Source organism: Aptenodytes forsteri, unplaced genomic scaffold (genome assembly GCF_000699145.1).
Source record: "Aptenodytes forsteri isolate BGI_AS27 unplaced genomic scaffold, ASM69914v1 Scaffold8, whole genome shotgun sequence".
NCBI lineage: Eukaryota > Metazoa > Chordata > Aves > Sphenisciformes > Spheniscidae > Aptenodytes > Aptenodytes forsteri.
This window is the reverse complement of record NW_008796218.1, coordinates 8,582,372-8,604,577: the sequence shown is the minus strand read 5'-3', so window position 1 is coordinate 8,604,577 and position 22,206 is coordinate 8,582,372. Positions and strand designations below refer to the sequence as shown.

The window sequence follows — 22,206 nt, the reverse complement described above, 5'->3', positions numbered from 1 at the left end:
TTGCCCAGTGCCTCTCCAGCAAGTGCCCTTATGCATTTGCCCTGGGAACTGGTCACACTGCCTTGGGATTTTTTCTATGCCCAGATATGATCCAAATAATCAAATTTACTTAATTTGATCTAAACAATGCTTCCTCTTCTCCTCACTCCCCTTTCCCGGGCAGTGGCAGTGACACGCTGCCCACAGGGGCTCATCTCTCGGCTCCCCATGGCGCCCGCTCAGCCAGTCCAGGCCATCCCCACGCAGCCCTCGCACAGCGCTGCCCCACTGCACTTGCAGCGTGGGTGTAAAGAATGAGCTAAATTGGGATTAATGCATGACTGGGAATTGACTTTTCTTTGTGTCTCAGTTACAGCACGCGAGTAACTGGTTTTTTAAAAACAAGTCTGGGTAGTTTGATACTCTTTCTTCTCTAGTAAACTTCCTGCATAAATGCTTAAGGTAGGTTAAGAGGTAAGTTTCTCAGCAGTATGCTTGCAAGCTGGGACAAGCTCCGGTGGGCCTTGCTGCACCCTCAGGAATTCCAAATAATATTAGTTTACTCCAAAAAAGGCTTTAGAGTATTTACGGGGCCGTCCTGGGTAACCATGTTTCTATTCAGGCCTCCACTCTTTCTCTGCAATGCAAGTGGATGCGTTGCATTCCCTAGAGCCTGCACCTGCCTGAAAAATGAGAGCCCCAACACGTCCCCAAGCCGCTGGCCCACACACTGTGCATAAGTACAGCCAGCTCTGAGCCGCGCCACCGCAGTGGAGCGGGACCCGCGGCTCCTTCCCCTGCCAAAGCAGCATCTTCTCCTCATTTTCGGTCTGTCAGTCATGTTGCAAATACATTCACGTCACCCAGCTGGTTTCATGTCACAGACACCAGCGGCGTGACCGGCAACCACATGTTATCTGTTAAGAGTGTACTTGGTTTGAGGGAGATTTTTCTTAGAGGGAAAGACATAAAAGTTACTTAGTTGCTGAACTCTCGTTCACTCTCTTTTACGTAAAGCCACACAGATACACAGAGGCTCTACGCCATATAAGCCCATGGGTTTTGCAAATAGTTTTGCATTATAAGAACCTATGGAAAAAGGATTATTAGGTGGTATACCGACAAAACAGTAAATCAAAATACACTGAAATGCCATTTCATTCACATACAGCACAGTAACACTGAGCATTACATGGCCACGTCCTGTTTTCCCGATAACCTCGAGGCACACACATAACATCCTGGTGTGCAGTAATCTGGATATGGCAGAGCCCATAAATCAGCAGGACACGTTACATGGGGTCAGCGAGCCAAGGACTCCAAAAGCTGCGTATCGATAAGGCTGCCTGATGAGAAAACCTGGATGTTGTGTTTCTGCATCGGAAATACAAACCACCATCTGGATGTACTCGGGGCTGGGGATGGAGAAGGTGTTCCAGCTGCGGATTAGTCTGGAGGACACCAAGATGAAGCTTTAGCCCACCAGAGCCAGGACTGCCAGGAAAGCGTGGGAGTCAGGGCCACGGGAAGGCAGAGGGATCCCAGGGAAACCCTTCAGTATCTAACAGTCAGGTAAGTGCTGAGACAACTGTACCTGCTACCAAACATTTCCTCCCTCAAAGTTAATTCAACCTGGCAAAACGTGACATTTAGCAAACCAACACACTGCCACATATTTAGTGTATGAATAGCTGAGATATGGTATATTTTCATTGGGATGTTTCTCCACCAGGAGCATTCCTCTGTTGTAAGGTTTCTGGGCTATGTCTCCACTCTCCATTATGCAGGGTAAACACTCCCTGGATAACACCCCTGGCTGGAGCCCATAAATGCTATGGTTTCCAGTGTTGAATTATAAAGAGCAAGTGATAGCTTCTCTCTGCTCCAAGCTATTGTATTTTACCAAGAATCTGAACAATAATGGCCCGTCTATATCACCCATTCATGACAGTATTTGCTTTTCAGAAATTATCTCAGTAAAAATTCTCAGGTTCAAGCTGAAAGAAGCTCTTTTGATTTATTTGCGATGCAGTAGAAACAGTGCTAGGCTACTAACAAATGTTCATGGTAAATATATGATGATTAGTATCAAGGTTCAAGGCTAACTGGAGTAAATGAAGCATTGCAGCCAACTTCATAAACTACCCTTGCAGGTATAGTATGCAGACTAAAAATCAAAACAAAACCAAAACCTTCCTAAAAAAACATCCAGAAAAAATCCAAACCTTGGATTGGACCCTAAGACACAATTAAAGATCAAGGAAGACTGAATGATTGGACATTTAGATAGGTAACCTCAATTAAAAAAAAAAAGTGATACAGTAAAATGGCACATGCTTGGGAGGCTGGAAGCAAAAGGGACAATCTTGATACTCGGAGGCTATCCCAAATGTCAGATATTTAAAATAATATGCATAGTTTCTATGCAAGTCCTTAATTTTGTTTCTGTTAGGAAATAGATTAGGCTTTAAGTTAAAGTTTAAGTACTGAATTATTGCCAAAAACACGATGCACTTTGGTACAACTGCTAAACTAGGTCAACAGCGAGACAGGTGCCATACCGAACCGCTTTGGTACAACTGCTAAACTAGGTCAACAGTGAGACAGGTGCCATACCGAACCTGCTTTCAGAGAGGCCTCTCACTTCTGCAAATGGGGAAAAAAAGGGCAAGAAAGGAAAATACAGTACTACAGTGAAACGAATATTACACTGACCAGTAGCGAATGCAGAAACACCAGGTGTATTCCATCAGGCTTAACCCTGAAAAGCATCCTCAGAGGGCGGAGAACAACAGAGAAAAGCTGAAGATTAGTGGACACGAGGGCAACACTTACTGATTCGGGATCCCTCTGCTGTTCAAGGAAAGCCGAAAACTCCACCAGCCTGAGCTTGGTCGTACCAATCGACCGGCCCTGCCATGCAGGGACCGAGGGAGCTGGAGCTGACGTAGGCTCAAATCCTAAAATAAAGGGAACCATTTTCATGAAGAAGTTGATAATTCCTCAGTTTATATTTTCTGAATTAAATATAATTGGGAATTATGCATGTAGCCCTTGGATGTTTATATTAATTTCAGCAAATAATGAATTCAGAATGAGTTAAAATTGGAAAAACACAGAAAAATATACAGAAAAAGGTTCCCAACCCAGCAAGCTAATAATGGTGCAAATGAAGGATCTACTTCTTTGTTTCCTTGGGGCTGTAACTCACTGTAGATTTTTTTTTTAAATTATATACTAAATTATAGAGATTTATAGAGACTTCATGTAGACTTACAGTTGACCCTTCCTCGGAAACTGGCAGCAAGACTCACAGGAGATATTACTGCCTTGGGAGTCAAGAGGACTGGCCTCCATTTCTGGCTCCTAATGTGCCACATGTTACAAGTAAATCACCTCTCTTTTTGCCTATTTCTTCTGCCACTCTCAATTCCCCTCTCCTGTTTAAAGTATAAGATTTCCAAGGCAGGGACTGTCTCTTACTATGTATTTACACATTGGGTCTTTGACTTCTTTTGGAGCTTTTAGGCAGCATTATATTACAGATAATAATAAATAATTACTGTAGAGAGCTGAATCATACCCTAAAAAGAAAAAGGTTTTAAATTGATAATAAAGAGGGAATGACATGATCTAGAGAGAGAAGGGATGTTAACCACCATCTCTAATTCACCTCAAGAGAAAGAATAAATGCTATCTCTTGCTCCTCATCGTGGAAAATTAGATGAGAAGGAAACAAAACAGTAAAGGAAGAAGGGAAAGGCAGCAGCTTGAAGGAAAAACTGATCTTGGGAGAGACGCAGGCACAAGAAAGGCAGGGAAGAGGCACCAAAGGTTAGAAAACAAAGATAATCCTGACCTAGGTTGAGAACCAGGGAGAGGTCACAGGTAGCGTGTGTCCACATCCCGTAATGGGAGTATGGTACCTGACTCCAACCCTCAAATTTAGGCAATGAAGGTGTGAGGCTTGTATGAAATAGAGAATTACAAACGTGACTGGTTAGACATGAGCAGGAATTCTAATGAAGCAAAAACTCATGCATGAGTTTTGACTGATTTAGAAATACTAATAATCCTATTCTGAGAGAAAACAGAAGAATAAAAGAAGACGATTCAAAATGTCTGCCTTAGAAAATAATGTTATAAATTAGGAATATCAAGAAAAAGGAAATAATCAGGGATGCAGAAAGATAGCCTTAGTTTTAAGCATTAAATAGCAGCAAGTTAGAAAATCATAAAAAACTGGATACGAGTCAGAAAACTGCAGTTCAAACAGAGTCAGAAGCATGGTGTCACTTGGCAAGGGAGACGTAAAGTTAGTTATCATCTGCAAAGAAATAATGATCCTTCCTGAAATTAGCCATGAAACCAACTTGGGAAAAGGAGTAGGGAAGTAGCCATGGGAAGGGCTTGATCAATTTGAGCAATGGAAGTCAGAGTAAACATTAGGTACTTATCAAAGTGGTACCAGGCAGAGCAGGACCTTCAGGAGGGGAAGAGTTATCAACAACCAGATACACAGAGATGTTTTATACTTAAGGCTAAACGTATATGGTTTTGGAAGAGTTTTTAGCCTCAGTTTAAAATAAAATAAGGCATATTCTTGTTACAGATGGAAGCGAGATTTAGCTATTAAAAAAGAAACATGCATCCTATTACTCACTTTTTACAAAGCGTTTTCCTACAACATGGAATGCTGACTGGAGATCACATATCACAACTCCTTGCATATGTATTAGTGCTTCCTACCTAAAATGTAAAAAAAACCCCAAAAAACCCCAAGCCCAATGATTTTCCCTGATATATAATCAAGTAATAGGACATTGGGACTGGTGTTTGGTTTGGCTACAGGGAACGTTAGATATGGAGTAGTGGCTCTGTCCATCTCAGGAATTACTACATCACATTCAGTACTCAATTCAAGCCTTTTTAAAGGAGAGTATAAATGGAAGAATTACCTGAAATGGGAGCTGTGACTGATGGCTGTATAGGATAGGCCTGCTGAACGAATGGCTTTACGCTGGAATAGAGAGTTACACAAAAATCATACACCATGTCATCCACAGCAAATTCCATTAGAGTCACATAGTATAACAAAATACATGGTTAATAATCTTTACCCACAAACATATCTCTTCCTTGCATAGCATATTTAACAGACAGACAGTAAAGAGGTAATGGAGAGAGAGGGGGATGCGAATGACACCCAACATCTTAAAGCGAGGAGCTCATCTGCGCTCAGTCACCCAGCAGGAAACCTGACCTACCCGTTGTAAGTGTCGCAGCAGACATGGATGGTGATTGCTTTGATTCCCAGTAAATCCAGAGGACACTGGACTACAGGGGCACAGAGACTCCCATGGACCTCAAGAGAATAAGGTGGGGAGAAGCTGAAAAATAAGGCTGGGAAACACTGCTCCAGAGACCACCGCAGGGCTGAAAACGTCGCACCTGACAGAGGAGCAAAGGCTTCCTTCTCCATATGGTGCTGTTGCTACCATGGTGCCGAAGGGCAGTAAACCCACTGACCACTAATGGGCCTCAATGCAGTCATCTCCTGCCCTGCAGGAAAATACGTCACCCCTGCCTCCAGTATCGCTCATATATTTAAAAGAGGATGGAAGTATTTGTGTTGGAAACTTATTCACAGGCAAAACCTTACCAGCTGCTTCCCTGGCATTATCATTGCATCTCACCATGCAATGGGAGAAAAAGGAGTGTGCCCATTAGGTATTCAGCTTCAGCTTTGAGGTCTGCGATCCCTTATAACTTTTTGAATGTGAGTTCACATCACTGTAAAGGCTCTTCCTTTCGCTACAACTATCTTTTCCTGCTTTTTAGAAAAATTTGCAACTTCTTGCCTCATTGATATCCTCTGGCAGCAAAGTGCACAAGCCAGCCCCACACTGCATGTAGAAGCATATTTTAGTTTTCAGACTTACTCTTGTGAGGATCCAGGCTGCCCCGTTTGAATCATGCCCGGCCAAAACTGAAAGAGGAAAAACAAACAAACAGACCCACAATTGTTTTCTTTGTTGAAAGATTTTGGATATTTCTGAACAAGCATGATTCCTTTTGCAAACACAAGTGAAAGCATTAATCCATTCATTCAGCCTTAGTTTTCTACTGATCATTGTTAGAGAATACAGGGATTTTTTGGGACTCGGCTAACAACTTACCCCAGGTGCCCCAGGAAATGTAGGACGGGGAATTCCTGGCAGGCCCAGCTTGTTGTGAATAGCAGTAGCTGAGACTATCTGAGCTGATGACATTGCTGCCATGTGCTGGAGTGCTTTGTCCTTTGCTGTCTGATCCTTTAATATGACAATTACATGGAGTCTTAAAACATTTGGCACAACAAATGATGTTAAATAACTGCAGCTACAAGCACATAACTAAAAACTTAAAAAGCCACACAGAAAATGCAAAAATAGCAAACCATGCAAGAAAAAAAAAAAAAAATACAGCACGGAGGCTAACACTCAAACTACCTCAAGGCAAAACCTCCTCTCAGACATGCATGGTAGACCTGAATTCTCACAGCCTGCTCTGCCAACACGCAGGAAGCTCTGGGAGAGCAAACTACTGCCCACTTGTTTATCTGGGCAAATTCTGCTGATTTTAAATCAGGCTGAACTAAACACGGTCTGCTGCTAAGGCTCTGCCTGCAGGACAGGGAGCACTGAGATTTGAGCTCTATCATTTAGATCTAAGAGAAGTTTGCCTTTCATATTACACTGTAAAATGAGAACACAGAACTGCGACTGACTCACAAACAATGACAGATTTTTCTTCATGCTTACAGGTTTAGAAATATTTGGGATTCTGTTTTATGACAAGTATTTTAAGTTAGATAACAAAAATGTAAATAACATTTTAAACTTCCAATTGTGGTATTTTACTGATTTACAGTGTTCCCAAAGAAAACAATCAGCCATAAAATTTCTGCTGTTTTCAAGCATACAGGAACAAATTTAGGAAAAGATGGGTTGTTATCAATTATTTGTATTAGAGCAGCACTTGGAGTCCTAGTCACTGCCAATCACATATGATCACAGAATAGAAAAGGAAAGCCTCTTAATGCAACAGAGTTAACTAAGTGGATATCTTAGGTCAGGTAAAATAAGTAAACAACAGACTGTTACTATCTGGTAAAGTGGGGTTCCTCATCCAGAAGTACTGTATTAATAAGTGCTAATATTTAGGTTCGTGACTTAGAATGAAGGAACACAAGCAGTATTAAGCAAGGGTTTTTTTGGTTTTTTTTCTGGTTTTATTTTACAAGCAAAGTAGCAAGCATGCTGGCAAGAGATGCATGCTCTTATATATGATATATGACTTTGCACATATGCTCCCTCTAAAGCTTGTATGTAGTAGTACTATAGGTGAGCAGTTTCTTCGTTTGAATAGCTTCTTTAGAAACAGCACAGGCTGAAAGTACAGGAAAAGCTAGCCAAAAATTCTGCCAAGCACAGCTAAGGTACATAATACTTGGTTTAGTTAAAATACTTACCATGCTTGTTACCTGGATACAACAACAAACAGTTTATTAAAATGCTTGTGTAGAATAGCAGATTCTTAGCAAAATATGAACAAAATAGTAAGAGACAAAGGAAGAGCAGTTTGCTCAGCATTAAATATCAGGTTTAAACAAATGCATTATTTTCACCTAGGGACTGATTCATTAAAAGGAAAAAAAAAAGGATAAAAAACTAACAAAACACTGGGGGGAAATAACCCCTGCCTCTCTGTGTGAAAGCTGCAGATACTGAATGAAGGGGATTGTTGCTGAGCTTGTTTCCCTGAGTGGTACAAGGAGCCCCGGCGGGTGCCTCTGTGGCATGAAGCCCGGGAGAGCGGCAGGTGGAGCAGGGGAGTAGCTGCTCTAGCAGCGTCCCCCCTCTGCATCTGGCAGGATGTGAGCCTGAAGTGCAATCCACTGTAGTGCTGCCAGCAGCGGCATTAACACCTGCAGACTCACCTGCACTGCCGCCCGCACAGCAGCACTGGACACTGCTTTCTGACCTGTCCAAGCCTCAGGACCACCTTGCCGCAGCTGACAGTGCATCTACAGAACAGCTTCTGGAGGCAGGGGGACATGCTATCCATCAGTGCGTGAACAAAACGTAGCCGTTTCTCCAACTTGTAGCTTTCCCATATAACCATGACCAATTCACTGGGTAAGAGCTGGAAGTCAGCTCTGGCTCTGATGGCTATTGGCACTCACCTCTGCCTGCCCCAGGGTAGGAGGGTGTGCACAAGAGGTTTGTGCGTGGCATATTTTACTGGCTGCCTTTGGATGTCTGCAGACCACTGTGCTAAAAAATGCTTTGGTGGGTTGTCAAGAGGTGGCAGTATCCTGAGATTCATGCAGCTCTCCAGAAAGCTGACCCCTCTTGCCTCCTGCACAGTAAGAAGGACCCTCCATCATGAAAACATGAAAATGAGGAGATATCCTTAAGCAATATGGAGATGCTAGCCCCACCAGACTTTTCTGTTCCTTTTCCCCACTGTTTTTGTTAGGTGAACTGGCTTGGAGATGCCAAACCATGCAAGTGTCACCCACAGTCATCTGAATCATAACAAAAAGAAACATACAGGGGATTGATATCCTTTGTGTGAAATGCATCATTCAAGAGACATATGTGCCTCTGGGTCGTAGTAACCTCCAAAATTACGTGAGCGCTGCTTTTGTGACTACCTTGTTATTCTCCAGAACTTGCTGCGGCACTACAGCCTCCTCTCCTGCACTGCCTCCTGGCTGCAACCAGCCACGCCAGTGCCACCACATGAAGGTGTAGCCAGTGCCTGTGCTCCTGCCAAGTTCCCAAACTCATACTGTTTTGCTGCTATAATGGCCTTACTATTAGTGGATCTAAACTAAAGGAGAATTTAAAAGTAAAAGCTTTGTTAGGGATATAAAAGTCCGTATCTGAGAGTTGCATGAGCCCAGGGCAAATTATATATCTATGACATAGTTCATCTCACCTCACTTTAGCCATCTAAAGTCTCCAGTCTAAGGCAGACAGCTAACCTCCTGCTATTGTATTTCTTCCTTACCAGGCATCAAAACCAACTGGAGTGCATTACTTTCTGTAATGTTATCACTGTCCAAGGACTAGAATAGGAGCCTGGACACCCAACTTCTACACGGCAACAGTTACGGCAGGTAAATCCCACCATAACAGATGAACTAAAGCAAAATTTTCGAAAATTTACACTTCCTTCAAGATCTTCCATTCACAGAAGGAGGAACACTTAGACTGTCCTGTGGAGCTCTTAGCCGCCACTAGCAGTGAGTCTGATGATCCTTAATTTTAGGAACAGTGACAGGGATTTTTGGAAGGAAAAAACATCTTTTCTTTCATGACATGAGAAGGGATGTGCCTTCCTTCTTGCCAATTGCTGCTTTTCACCCCAGAGTGTTCTACGTTTTGTGGTGGCCATTCATCTCATCCTCTTTGACTTATTACATTTTCAGGAGGAAGGAGAAAAAGCAAAAATATATAGCATGACAGCTCAGAAATACAGCCCTTGCAATAGGGCTAGTTTTGTGGAGTTTCAATGACTCCTACAAAGTTTCCCAATGGTGACAAATCTGCCAGCTCCACTGGACATCAACTGACTCAGGCCAACACACATCAACGGGAAGTTTCACCTTTTGTAGGCTTAGGAACCTCTGCATAGTTGGAAGATCAGTTTTCTGAAAGTAACTGTAACTTCACATTCAAACGTTAAAGAAATCAAATTCAAAATCAAATACAAATACATAAGAGGTCCTGACTTCCATTGGCAAAAAAGCACCTTCCGCTCCAGGAACTTTTTGGAGAGCTGCAAGGTGGTGGCTTGTGCTTGTATAATCAGGCAGACTTCATAGTCTTCAAAAACAAATGGGCAAACCACATTTTAAAGCTGTTTATTTAAATTGAAGTATTAGCTTGTCTGCCACTTAAAAAAAAATGTTGGGGTTTTTTTACACCGTAATGGAGAGCGCTCGTAACCAGGAGGGAATGAGTCTTTCTACCTATCGCTGCAACGTGGCCGCTTCTGGGATGAAACTTGGTAACTGATTAATAACACACAATGGTATTACATCACAGTTTAGGCAGCAAGAGAAGTAATATATCCAATTAAAACAGCAGGGGTAATTTAAACAGGCAGATTACAGTAATTACCCAGGTTGGAGTTTGGCCAGGACAAATGGGTTAACACCCCTACTCTAAACAGGAACGTTGTGAGATTTTTAATGACCACAAATAGTTAAGACTTTGATTTCCTATCTTGTCCAAGACAGAAAAGGTTTGGTTTTGCTCTCACTTGTGCTGCTGTGTAAAGCTGGAATAAATCCTTTTGGGTCAATGAGGTTTACGCTGATACGTAAAATAAAAGTTTGGCCCAGCGTGCTGCAGAGTCCCGTGCTGAGGTTCGGCAGAAGCTTGGGGGGACAGTATCTCCTACTGAATCATTAAATCCTGCTGGAGCTTAAGGTATTCCTTGGATAGGTCCCATCTGGCCCTGACCTGGCTTGACCCTACTTAATTTATGAGCTCTGATGGGATTGCTGCTGCCCAGGAATGACACTGTAGTAAGTAACAGACTGCACTCTTAGGCTGCTGCCTTCCCCTCCCCTTATAAAAGTCTTCTGTGCTGTGGTACGTAATTAGTAATGAATGTTACCGAGGTGGATTTAGAGTACAATCAGTGGAAATCTGGAGTAGTTCCACTAAACCCCTGAAATGTCATCACTGTAATGGAGATCAGGATCTGCCTCATGGCTGTTTCTGGCTGCAGTTGCAAACACTTTGTTTTTGGAAGGCGTAAGCGCTAAGAATCTAATGCAAGGAGACTATATAACTTTTAATGAATCAGGCCCTTGAGGTTTACTCTTCACCCATTAGTTTTGGAATGCAAAATACATAGTTAAATTAGATAATAATAATCCCCCAGTATCATCCTATTATAAATCTTAATATCTATAAAAGGCCCACATGAAACAAGAATTCTACATGACAAGCACAAAAGGATTTGTGCTTGACTTTCTTTTAATCCAACATAAACAGAAGAATAATTCAATCAATCAGTTCAAATGAGTTCTACAGCAAAAAATAAAAACTGTTATCCTAGAATGATAAATGGGGCTTTGAATACCATGTTATCTACGACTTTGGGAAAAAAAATCTGAGACAGTATGAGGAAAAGTAAGCACAACAGAACACAGTATTAATTCAAGAAGCCCTAAAACCTGTACCAATATTTAAAATACAAAACTTTTCTTGTAAGGAGAAAAAAAAAAAGACATAAGAGAAGAAACAACAATTTGCTCACAAAATGTATATTACAGTAACACTAACATAAAATAGATTCCTAATACGCAATTTTGCAGATGTTATTTCTGCTCAGATCTCGTATTGATTCAAATAACCTTTGCAATAATTAGCTGTAGCTCAAAAAAGATAAACAAATCATGAAAATATACGATTGTTCTGGACAAAAGATAGAGAGCACTTCAGTGTTTCTAGCCCTGATCTCCAATTTGCTTATTATTAGAGAAGACAGGAGTAAATACAAAAGCTGGCTATTTCAGCCAGGCAATAGCTAATGCCAAGAAGAGAATGCGCATTCAAAGCTGTCCCAACTTGCTGCCTAATGAGTAGCAATTAATCCATCTTATTGTATTTCAAAATGCTGAAGACTCCATTCACATCAAAGGGAATTTTTCAAGGCTTTTATCATTGTTCATTTAAAAAGTATAGAGCTATCTTTAGCATTTTATAATTGACAACAATATTTTCTTTTTATCCCTCAATGTGGAATGTAGAACAATGGATTTTAAAAGATGTAATATGTGTGAACTGTAGGCATTTTAATGTTTCTTTTTGTCTCAGTCTAATTAATCTTGCACTATGAAAAAATATCTGAAATGAAAGTCTAAGATAGATGTATGTCCTGCTGTGAGGATCTTTACTCTCTATTTATGCACAACTTCCAATCCATCTTTTCTCCTGAATGGACAGAGGTGACTTTGGCTCCCTGTCAGTGCAAAGGTGGGAAATGGTGTATGGACTGGTGTATTTGACACGGAAATACAATGTTAGAGCGTAAAAATTCTGCTTTGCCTCCTCCAGTCTCTGCAGGAGAGGAAATGTCATGAAGAGGAGCCATCCTTCAGATCTGTCTCCAAGGACAGCTTTATCTCAGCCTCTTTTTCCATTTTCATGAGATGAAATTTCTCTAACTTCACAAGATTTTGATAACCTCAGAAAATAAAGATTAAAATCTCCAAAATAGGAGTATTCCTCTGCTGTAAAAAGAATTAAAATGTACAACATCCCTGGAAGGGCTGATGGGACATGCTCTAGTGGTGATCTTGAAATGCAGCAATAGCATTTGCACGCAAAACTTCTCTTTCTTGCAGGCTAAGGAGCCATCTGTCCAGAGCGACTGTAGGCACTTACCATCAAAGAAAAGGGACTTTGCTGGACCAAGCAGACTTTATGGCACGCAGGCGAGATTTCAATTTATTGGGTAAGCTTCAGTAATACTCTAACCAATGCCACAGGTGCAGATAACTCTGAAATCCTTCCATCCATTTGGATTTTTGCAGAAGATAAAGACAGGAAGATTCACCCAAGTCTTCTCCTCTCCATGAGCAGGATTCAGACCAAGGTGAGACAGAAAGATCTCTTGGTATAAAATAAACTCAGCAGGTACTTGGGGAACAAGTATATATGTTATACCCTTCGTCAAAGTAAGAGACCAGGAACTGAGGTCAACGGGACAGATCGGCCACATCCCGAAAGATTGATAAGAAATGGCATTATGAAGAAGACCACTAGGCAAGGGATGTCAGCTGGGGGACAAAAGCCTCCATGCCGTGCCCCTGCAATCCTCAAGTGCCTGCCTGTGATTATTTCAGCTAAAGGAGTGCTGGCACACAGGGAACGACCAGCTTCTCTGCAATACCCTGCCCCGTGTACGCATGGGAGGCACGCAGACAGGATGTCTGGTGGCAAGAGGAAGAAACACAGGAGATGGAGATGGCCTTGGGTCAGAGCTGACTGAACTCATAGCTACGGACTGGCATGAAGGATCTCTGCATTAATCCACAGAGTGCTTGCCCCTCATGCTGTAGGTAGGAATCTTAACATCAGATGCATGTGGTTTTTTTAAGTAATAACTGCTTCCCTGGATGCCAGCAATCACATGTTTCACAGAGTAATTGCAAGCGCCAGCTCATTGTTAAAAGGGTGAGACTGGCCTGGGTCAGAAGCGGTACTTCCCTTGGCTATCTTCTTCTTGGTCACCCCTTCACCGGTAGACGCGGGCAGCACCCACTCCAGGAGAATGAGAGCCCATCATCTTCCTGAGGAGGTTGATGGGGAAGTCCAGGCTTCCCGTTGGAATGGCCCAAGATGGCCCATAGATGCCAAAATGTATTCACTTTGTCTTACTTTCACATCAGTGATATCCTTCTCAGGCAGTTTTCAAAGGACTCTGGACCATACGGATGGTTCAATACAGGAATAATAAGAAAAACAGGCAGTAGCGCTAACAAAATATCTGGAGCAGCGAGGTTCCTTCTCAGGTCCAAAACCAGCAGCTTCTCCCACTTCTAGAGAGTAATTGCAGCTCCCCAGCAGAAAAAGCAAGGGCTCTCTTCCTCATAAAGGCAGCTCCCTTACGGCACCTTCTTGCATCAAAGTTTAATCTCTTCCATGTGGGGAGAAAAAGGTCTGTGGGAGGCTGCAACTTCTCTGGAAGAAGCCTGTGCAAGAGGGCTGATGTCGTGCCATGGCATCTCATTTGCCGAGACCAAGAATGGCAGGCAAGAAAAAGAGGAGGGAGATGGGGAGAGCCTGGCTCCTCTGCCCTTTCTGGGCACCCCTCCGGCTGGGGGCCGTGGAGGAGTCACCAGGACTGTGTCAGCGCTTCCAGGGGAGCTAAATCCTGGGGGCAGTGTGAGTACCCTGGAGCAGGGGCAGGAGGAGCAGCCCAGGACCCACTGGTCAGCAAGATCTGCTGGGGAAGGGCTGGGACAGCTTTTGCCGTCAGTGATGCCTGGAGGGTGGCAAGGGCAGAGGCCAGCAAACCTCTGTCACCAGCGTGCACTCTGTCCTCGCCGTGTAGTTGTAGAGAGTCGAAGCAAATGCCCCTGCAGAGCATCGGGGGCGTGGAGGTGGGAGACTCTTCCTGAAGCAATCAATTCCTTGCACCAAAATGGTGGCTCCCCCACTTTCTACTCAGCTCTGGGGGAGCTGCAACCCACTGACAGGTGGGAAGGGGCAGCAAGGTCCGAAGCCCTTACAAAATATTTTGTTGCCCTAACAGTTCTTTTCTTCTTCAGGTGACTCCTTAAAATGAAAAATCCCTCTGGATGTCTGTTTACTGCAAATGGCATCTAGGCTAGAGGTCTCAAATATTACTAGGGTTTAGCTTCTTTCTTCTTTGGAAAGCTTCAATAAAAATCAGACAGCAGGTGCGGTACTTAAAAATATTTTTTGCTTTATAAGTGTCTTCATATTTTAAGCTATTTGGGGCATTCAGAAAGGGAAGTATTTTAGAACAGTAAATCCAATATTTTTGTTAGGCTCCTAGGCCTGTATTTTGGTACCTAAGTGGGCTTCCTGATTTTTGTAACCCTGAGCGCTCACTAGTCCTATAAAACTCCCTGAGCACCTCTGAAAGTAAGGCCACCTATTTACATACTTAATTTTAGGCATCAAGGATTGACAATTTAAGCTTAAAATGCTACATATCTCTGTATTATTGCACCCTCGGTTAAAAAGCAGTATGTTTAAGTTGTCTTAGTTGTTCTTTACGAACCCCAACTGCTCAGCCAGTGCAGCTAAAAAGCCAGCCACCAACAGCCATACAAGCTTGCCAGCATGCTGCCCACTGCGGACGAAAAACCCAGTGCTTCTGTCAAGGAGGCCTGTTACAAAGCCAGGCTGTTATTTATACGCTGCAGTTCCAGGATCGTGGTAAGCATCTGCAGTGCTCACCGCTTAGTATTGTGAAATTACTTTCTGAAACATTTTGCTTTTCAGCTAGAACAAAAACGTGATTTGTTCTCATCTGGAAAAAAAAATTGACAAAAAGAAAAAAGGAGGGAAGTAAAAGATTTACAAGTTCCTTCGCTTTTTATTAAAAAGAAAAAAATCAACAGCAAAAACTGCAAAACCCCCTCTTCCACTTTTAAGTAACGTGAAAACAAAACAAAAAGGGTCCCAAGATCTCCGCTGGAAAACTTGAAAAAACAAGCAATCCAAGAAACCCCTATTAAGCATTTCCAAGAGTTTCTTTTTAGCCTTAGAATATATTTTATGGAAACCAGGGAAAACAGGGACATGTACAATTCATCACGTCAGATTAAGCAAACGTACTTAATATTCCCTGAACAGGACTCTGAGGCTCTCCAAAGATTAAATGTCAATATTTTACTTTAAAAAATAAAATTTCAGGGAATCTTGTAAATAGTATGTAACTTGAGGTGATACTAGATTGTACTCTAGAAACACCTTATAGTTAGAGCAATCTTGATAAGCTGTGCTCTCTGGCACTTGGAATAAACGATCTATTTTAAGTATTCTTGATAGCATTTCAAAAGCACAGACAAAAAACATTTGGGAATGGAAAACAATTACCCCAATTACCCCTCTGGAAAAAGCAAAAAAGAAAAAGCTTATACACAACTGCATAAAAACCCCGTGTATTTAAATACACTCTTAGCACTCAACTGTTAAAAAAAATAAAAAAAGACTAACGGGTTAAAAACAGGTTTAGGTGCTGAGCTGTTACAAAGAGTAGTTCACTTTGCATTTGGACAGTGTTAAAATAACGTTTTTAAAGTGGATGCTAGTGCAGAAACCAGAGATTAAACACAAAGAGACGCAGACAGCTACCACATGCAGGGAAACAAGGTTACAGGCACGGCAGCACCAGGCGCTTGCCCATCACCGCGGGGAGGAGGAAGGGACAGGCATAGCAACCACAAGCCCAAAAGCAGAAAAGCGCATACCTTCAGCTTGGAATGAAAATCACGAGATTTCCTTCTGGCAAGAACCTGAATGTGACTAGACACCTGCAGGGTAGGGGAAGGGAGGAAACAAAGGAAAAGCCTGTAACCATGGAGATGAAAAGCCCCCTACAACTGGGCAAGCCAAACGTACCTTAATGGCGGCTTGAATTTCTCGAACTTTCTTTCTTGCTAAGACCTGTATGTGACTAGACACCTACATTGTTCAGGTTTATAGGGGAAAAAAAAACAACAAACAAAAGAAAAACAAAAAGCAAATCAAATTTAAAATGTCTATTTTTTTCTTTTTAAAAAAATAACTTTTCTGAGGGGAGGAAGTTATTTGCATCTTCAGTAAGCTCTGCTGTTAAAGATACCACATTCCCAGCCAGACACCAAGCTCTTAGCACCGAGGCTTAACAATACAGGTCATCACTGCAGTGACTTGATTAAGGAAAAAAAAAAAGAAAAAAAAAAATTGTAACCCACCAGGTTGTGCATTCAGCTACAAGATAGAAGACACAGTTCGCAGTTGGACGCAGCCCACGTGCTTTGGTACCGATCCCATCCGTGGCCGGGCCCTGCGCTCTCGCGCTGGGAGCCGACAGGATTTCTACCCCATCTGCCGGGGATGCAGATGCCCACTCTGACCATTTGCCACTAGGCTCGAGACATAACTTGGCACCGAGAAGTTTTATCCATTATTTATTGTGTTCTGCAGCTCCAATGAGGAGCCTCAGGCTGCGTTTTGACCCTGCTGAAATGCTCTAAATTCTGGAACAAACGATAACATACTGGTACAACATAGGTCCCTGAATCTGTGCTGGCTCCCTCGGTAATCTCAGCATCAAGTCTGCCCACAAAACACTCATGTAAGTGGGGACCAGTAAGTTGACATCAGCTTGAGCAATGTCCAGGTTTGGCCCATCGTCATTACGTTTTGGTAAGAAATTTGTGTAAACCCAGTCCTGCACTAGACCAGTTATGGGTCAGAAGTTGTTGCTTGTGCAGTGAAGGGTCTGGGCCCAGATTCACATTCCTGTTTACTCAGGCACGTACTGAAATCCATGCTATTGATGATGAGGGTTTAATGATGCTGCCCAGCATTGCTCAGTAGTGCTCAGCATCCTACAGCCCTCTGTGTGAAGGTTTAAAACCTGCAGCGATGGTAAAAACCACTAAAGAGAAATCTCTTATTCTTAATTGACCCGGGGCATACCATATCAAGTGTTGTACATTTCTCCTAAGTTAGTTACAATTCCTGTCTGGGAAAGAACAAAGCAAAAGAAAAGGAGAAACAAAACTTGATTTCCTCCCTCTGTAAGACTATTCCATGACAACAGTACCAAAAAGCCTGTATTTTTAGTAGGGAAGCAAACAGTAATGCATAAATGAGCACAGCCCCTGAAGGCCACCTTCAGAGACTTCTTCAGAAAGCAGCTCAGGACCCAGTTTGCAGTAATTCAGAGTTATACTATTGCTTACTAAGCAATTTTGTAGTCAAACACATAGACCAAGTTTTCACACGTTCATTTGTTTTGCTTTCAGTGGGATATTAGTGGTGTTAAAGGTTATACAAGAAGCACAATTGTAACATTTAATTGCTCAGTTGAAACTCAAAAGTAACGACAATCAAACTTTTCTAAACACTCAAAGTGATTTATTAATCGCTATAGAGGGATGTACAAGTACGGAGGCAGAACATCGCCATATGTAAGCCATCACAGCCCTCTTGGTTTCACCGCAGCTCTACCAGCACGTGCTGGCCAAGGATCTAGCCCCAAGATCTGCATTTTGACTCCTGATGGGATTTTAAGATCCCAGCGTAACCCCCGACTACTGGAGCTCGCATGGGCATAGCAGGGAAGAACTTGGGACTTTGTCTTTTGTTTCAGATTTCTTTGCCAATCTTTTGTTTGTTCCTTCTCCATATGGTGCTTTCTCATGTCTTTTTTCATCCCTTGTACGTACGTTTTCTTCCTAACTGACAAAGGACACCACCCAGGGCAAAATACCACCCAGTCCAAAGTGCTTTAAATCTGAGCGCTGGCAGCAGGCCATCTTTGTGTGTGCTGACTCAGCATCACCTTTCCCTGCATTACAAAACACGCTTAGCATGCAAGTGTACAAGCCTCTGCCTTCCCCTTTGTCACGCACGTGGATGGGGAGAAGTGGAATCTTGCACTTGATGTTAGAGAAAGCGAGGGGACTCGGCGATTTGTGAAGCATTTTGAAACAGCGCAAGGGTTTAGTAACCACTGCATAAACTACACAGAGTGTGTGCCTTCTGTGAGGCTGCTGATCACCATGGATATTATAAATTAAAGGATTTAGTCATATGAGATAAGTTAATGGTTATGTGATAATCATCTGAAAAAGACTTAAGGCTGGTTAGAGGTTTATTCTGACTCTTTGATGAATGAAATCTTACCATGGTCACAGACCAGGAGCCTGAAGGCTCTTAGGCAAATTTTTTTATTATTTTTTTCATCCTGTAGCAAGTACTGCCTGTGACCTGAGAGCATGATTAGGATCAGTCCCGCTAGATAGTTTTTATTTATTTACCTCTCATATCCAAGGATCATAACCTCTATTATATCGGTGAATTGGCTGGACTTTAAAAGTTCCATTATTCACCATCTCAAAATAATTATTATATTCTGTAATTGTCCTTATAGAGAAATAAGGCACAATGCTTTATGCTTCTGCTTCAACTTTTGAATTTTTTTTTCCCAAATACAGGGGATAATAGCTTCATGTACACATAGGTTAATAAAAAATGCATCCTCAAACCACCACTGAAATGATGCACAACATAAAAAAAAAGTTATAAATATTTTCTAAATAGCATATATTTAATCTGAACAGTGAAGTCAATACATCATCTCATCAGAGCTGAAGCACAGACAGCCACTGCAGCCAAAAATGCCATGTTTTGTCATTCACTGACATGCATACTTCCCCACTGGGTTATTTTACCTGCTTCCTGGTCCGTGTCTTCCCTGTTCTAAGTTTGATGTATCTGGCTATCAATTCATTCCTACCTGAAACAAAGAAAAATTCATTATAAGGGACAAGCAGCATCATATCCATAAACACCATCAAAATACCACATTTAAACACACGAGTTCCATGCATATGAGGCTTATGTTTTCTTACACCTACTCCACTTTTCCTTTGCAAACTATTTATCAGTATTTCTCATTGTTCATCCGTATTTCTCTTCTCTCTCCTTAACAGACATTTCATGTTCCACATGAACTATGTGCAGAGGGCTATGGGTTCAGTGTTTTCCCACTGAAGTCCTGCAGCTGTTTGCAGGCAGAGAGGCACCTCCTTGGTCAGCGGTGGTGCCCAGGATAATCTCTCACTGGAGAACCCCCCATCCCGGCGGCTGACACGAGGTCTGGGCTCCTCTGGTTTTGCTTCTGACCGTGCTGGGTGGCGTTTGCGCCCCCCCCCAGCGCCCACCTGGACCCCTGCTGGGAGGAGCAGCAGCTCTTGAGAAAGTCATGTGCCACCCGAGCTGAAGTGCCAATCACCCAGACGTCACGGTTTCACATCAGCTTTTCTCCAAGTTTTAATTCTACAAGGAGAACAGCAAAATCTATCCTTCCTGCCAGGAAGCACTCTGCCTCCTCCACTGACGGAAATCACTGTCCCAGTTCAGCAGGTTATCAATCACACTCTCAACTTTACGTACAAGAGTGGTCACCCTGTGGTGCCCAAGTTCCTGCTGCAGTGGGGCCAACCAACACGGTGGTTTGTTATTTAGAGCTCTATTTCGCTTGGAAATGTATAGTATTTCCAAGTTTCTAAAATGGCTATTTGACTCTTCTTCAGTCACACATTATGCTACCTAATACAAACTAACATTTTCTTTCCAAATAATTTCCTTTCTAAATATTGCTGACATGGAAGATAACAGAGTTTTACGTGGTGCCCCGTTTATTTTCACTGCATATTATGTTACTTCTCCATGAGTTGTAATAACTTAAATATACTTGTTCAACAAGTCCTAAGTTATGGAGGAGTGTCTGCATTCAGCACAGGGGATAAGCAGCCCCTGTGCAGAAAATGAGAAAACTGATTTAGCAGCAAGCTGAAAACAGGGAGATTAAGAAAATAACTTGTCACCCACCAAGTTATTTTAAAGTGGATGAATACATAGCTGGGGAGTGCAGAAAGTTATTCTGTCAGTCAGGGACTCAAACTCTTTCAGTTTGATGTTGTGGGGGAGAGACGGAGAAGTTTTGAAGTAGCATGCCTATGTCTGAAGGGTATTTTGTTGACTGGAAGATTGAACACAATTAGTCAAACTGGACCTTCATTTTCCCTTTTCCTTCTGTCTTCCCCTCTAAGCCTTCTTTTACACCCTTTGTATCAAATGTCTCATGACTCCTGTCTCTTCCATGGCTTGTTTGCTAAATGGGTACTAGAATATGAAATATCAACATGCTTCAGAATAGAGCTGTGTTTTCTCCGATTCCCTTTTTGTTTTGGTCTGGACTGTGTGCCAGGTTTCCCCGCAACGTGCCACTGTAATGGCGATGTGAGGTTTGTAACTCTTCAGCAGGTCTCTTCAGGACAAAGTTCAAGAGGTAAATTTTGCGTGAGCAAACACTTACACAAACAAGCAACATTTCCGCACACAAATGAGGGATTTCTGTATGCAAAAGGAGCAGCTAGTTACCTAATTTCATGCAAAGACCTTGTCTTTTAGCTGGACAGCAGTTCTGCAGCCTGTCGTGCCCACAAGGTACTTGCCATTTGCAGTGAACAAGAGCCTTTGTGTTCATGGGGTGAAACCAGGGAATGCTCAATCTGTGTCTCTCTGTTCTCATGTTATTTCTCATCATCCAAGCAGTTCACTTCAAATATGGAGAATTAGTTTTCATAGTGGTGGCTGTCCCCCTATGTCCTTATGCTGTAACAGCAGCTACCTCACAGTGACAGGACTGCAAATTCACTTGCAGGTGTTGGGCATGGACAGAAATGGAGCTGCTCTACTCTTCATTAATATTAGATAGCAAAGTTCTACAGTGGAAAAACATCATACGGTCTGGGAAAAGGAACCAACAGAGGTCGAGAGCCTGACACCACGGCAATGAGAAGGGAGAGGAAAAGGTATACAACTATGGCAAATCATACTAAATGTGCTTTGGACAAGAGTTTTCCAAAACCTTCTTGTTTGGTACGTTTTATGCCTCTGCAGTGTCCCTTTAACGAGTACTAGGCTAGCAGACAGCAGAGGTGCATAAAAATTAAAAGAAAAAACAGGAAGATGCATTTCACCACTTGCCAACGAGGAGCCTGAAGGGGTGGTAGCCTGCAAGAGCAACCTTCTGCGATCCGGTGAGATTCAGAGATCACCGTATTCCTGCAACCACTGGTATGATAGGTGGTATGAACATTTTCATATTTCTAAATGCACATTTTGATTTAATTGGGGAATGTCACCCCTCCAGAAAGTATCTTCTTTGCATATCTTTAAGTATGTGAATACATTAAGCACCCAGAATAGTTTTTTGGTGCAAAAAGCATCGTCAGGCTGTCCTTAGCAGCAGCCGGTGACTCTGCAATGTCAATGACTCTATAAGGTGATGTAAAGGATGCGTTGCCACGTCTTGTCCCTCCATCTGTACTGAAGATGTTTCAGATACATGGTCACAACACAGGTGACTCCAGCCATCCCTTGCCCATTACAGCAGTCCTATGCAGCCCTCAGCCGTAGCTGAGGAAGGAAGAGTTAAACCTTCTCATGGTTTCACAGTTTTCTTCCCAGTCAAGAGAGCTAAAAAACTATTTTTAAAGGAAAGCTCAGATTCCCAGGCAGCCACTTGACAGGAAAAGCAGCTTTATAAAAAACACCAAGCACTGAAAGTCTAGACTGTATTATTCAAAATACCAGTCAAGTGCTGTCTCCAGTTGAGCCCCAGTCCATCCATGAAGTGCTTCGGCTTGAATCAAGGAAGGGTTTCTCTAACTGCTATCTAGCCCGGCAGGGGTATGACTAACAAGATTGTGGTTTTGCAAAGTGATCGCTTCCCCTTAAGGTGAAGTCTAGCTGGAGCCTAGCTCAAGAAGAGTCAACAGGGTGGAATAATTTCCACCTTACAGGGAGGAGGAACTCTAGAAGGAACCATACAAAGTGGCCAAGGCAACAGCCTTACGTTTTCCTTACAGCCATGTTTTCAACACAGCAAAGAAAC

At 42.5% G+C, this 22,206-nt stretch overlaps 1 protein-coding gene across 3 annotated transcripts in view; it reads right to left on the bottom strand.

The window, feature by feature from the left end:
* The window catches only part of TEAD1 (TEA domain transcription factor 1), a 158,364-nt gene that overhangs the window by 24,935 nt on the left and 111,223 nt on the right, over positions 1-22,206 (bottom strand). The window contains exons 3-10 of one of the 3 annotated variants that reach the window (XM_009288834.2): positions 18,974-19,038; positions 16,149-16,211; positions 15,998-16,060; positions 7,493-7,504; positions 6,159-6,293; positions 5,922-5,968; positions 4,938-4,999; positions 2,815-2,939 (exon numbers count right to left, since the gene is read on the bottom strand). In XM_009288834.2, the coding sequence (XP_009287109.1) occupies positions 2,815-2,939; positions 4,938-4,999; positions 5,922-5,968; positions 6,159-6,293; positions 7,493-7,504; positions 15,998-16,060; positions 16,149-16,211; positions 18,974-19,038 (572 nt within the window). The remainder of the gene's footprint in view (positions 1-2,814; positions 2,940-4,937; positions 5,000-5,921; positions 5,969-6,158; positions 6,294-7,492; positions 7,505-15,997; positions 16,061-16,148; positions 16,212-18,973; positions 19,039-22,206) is intronic. The other 2 variants (XM_009288836.2, XM_009288835.2) reach the window with 2 other exon arrangements.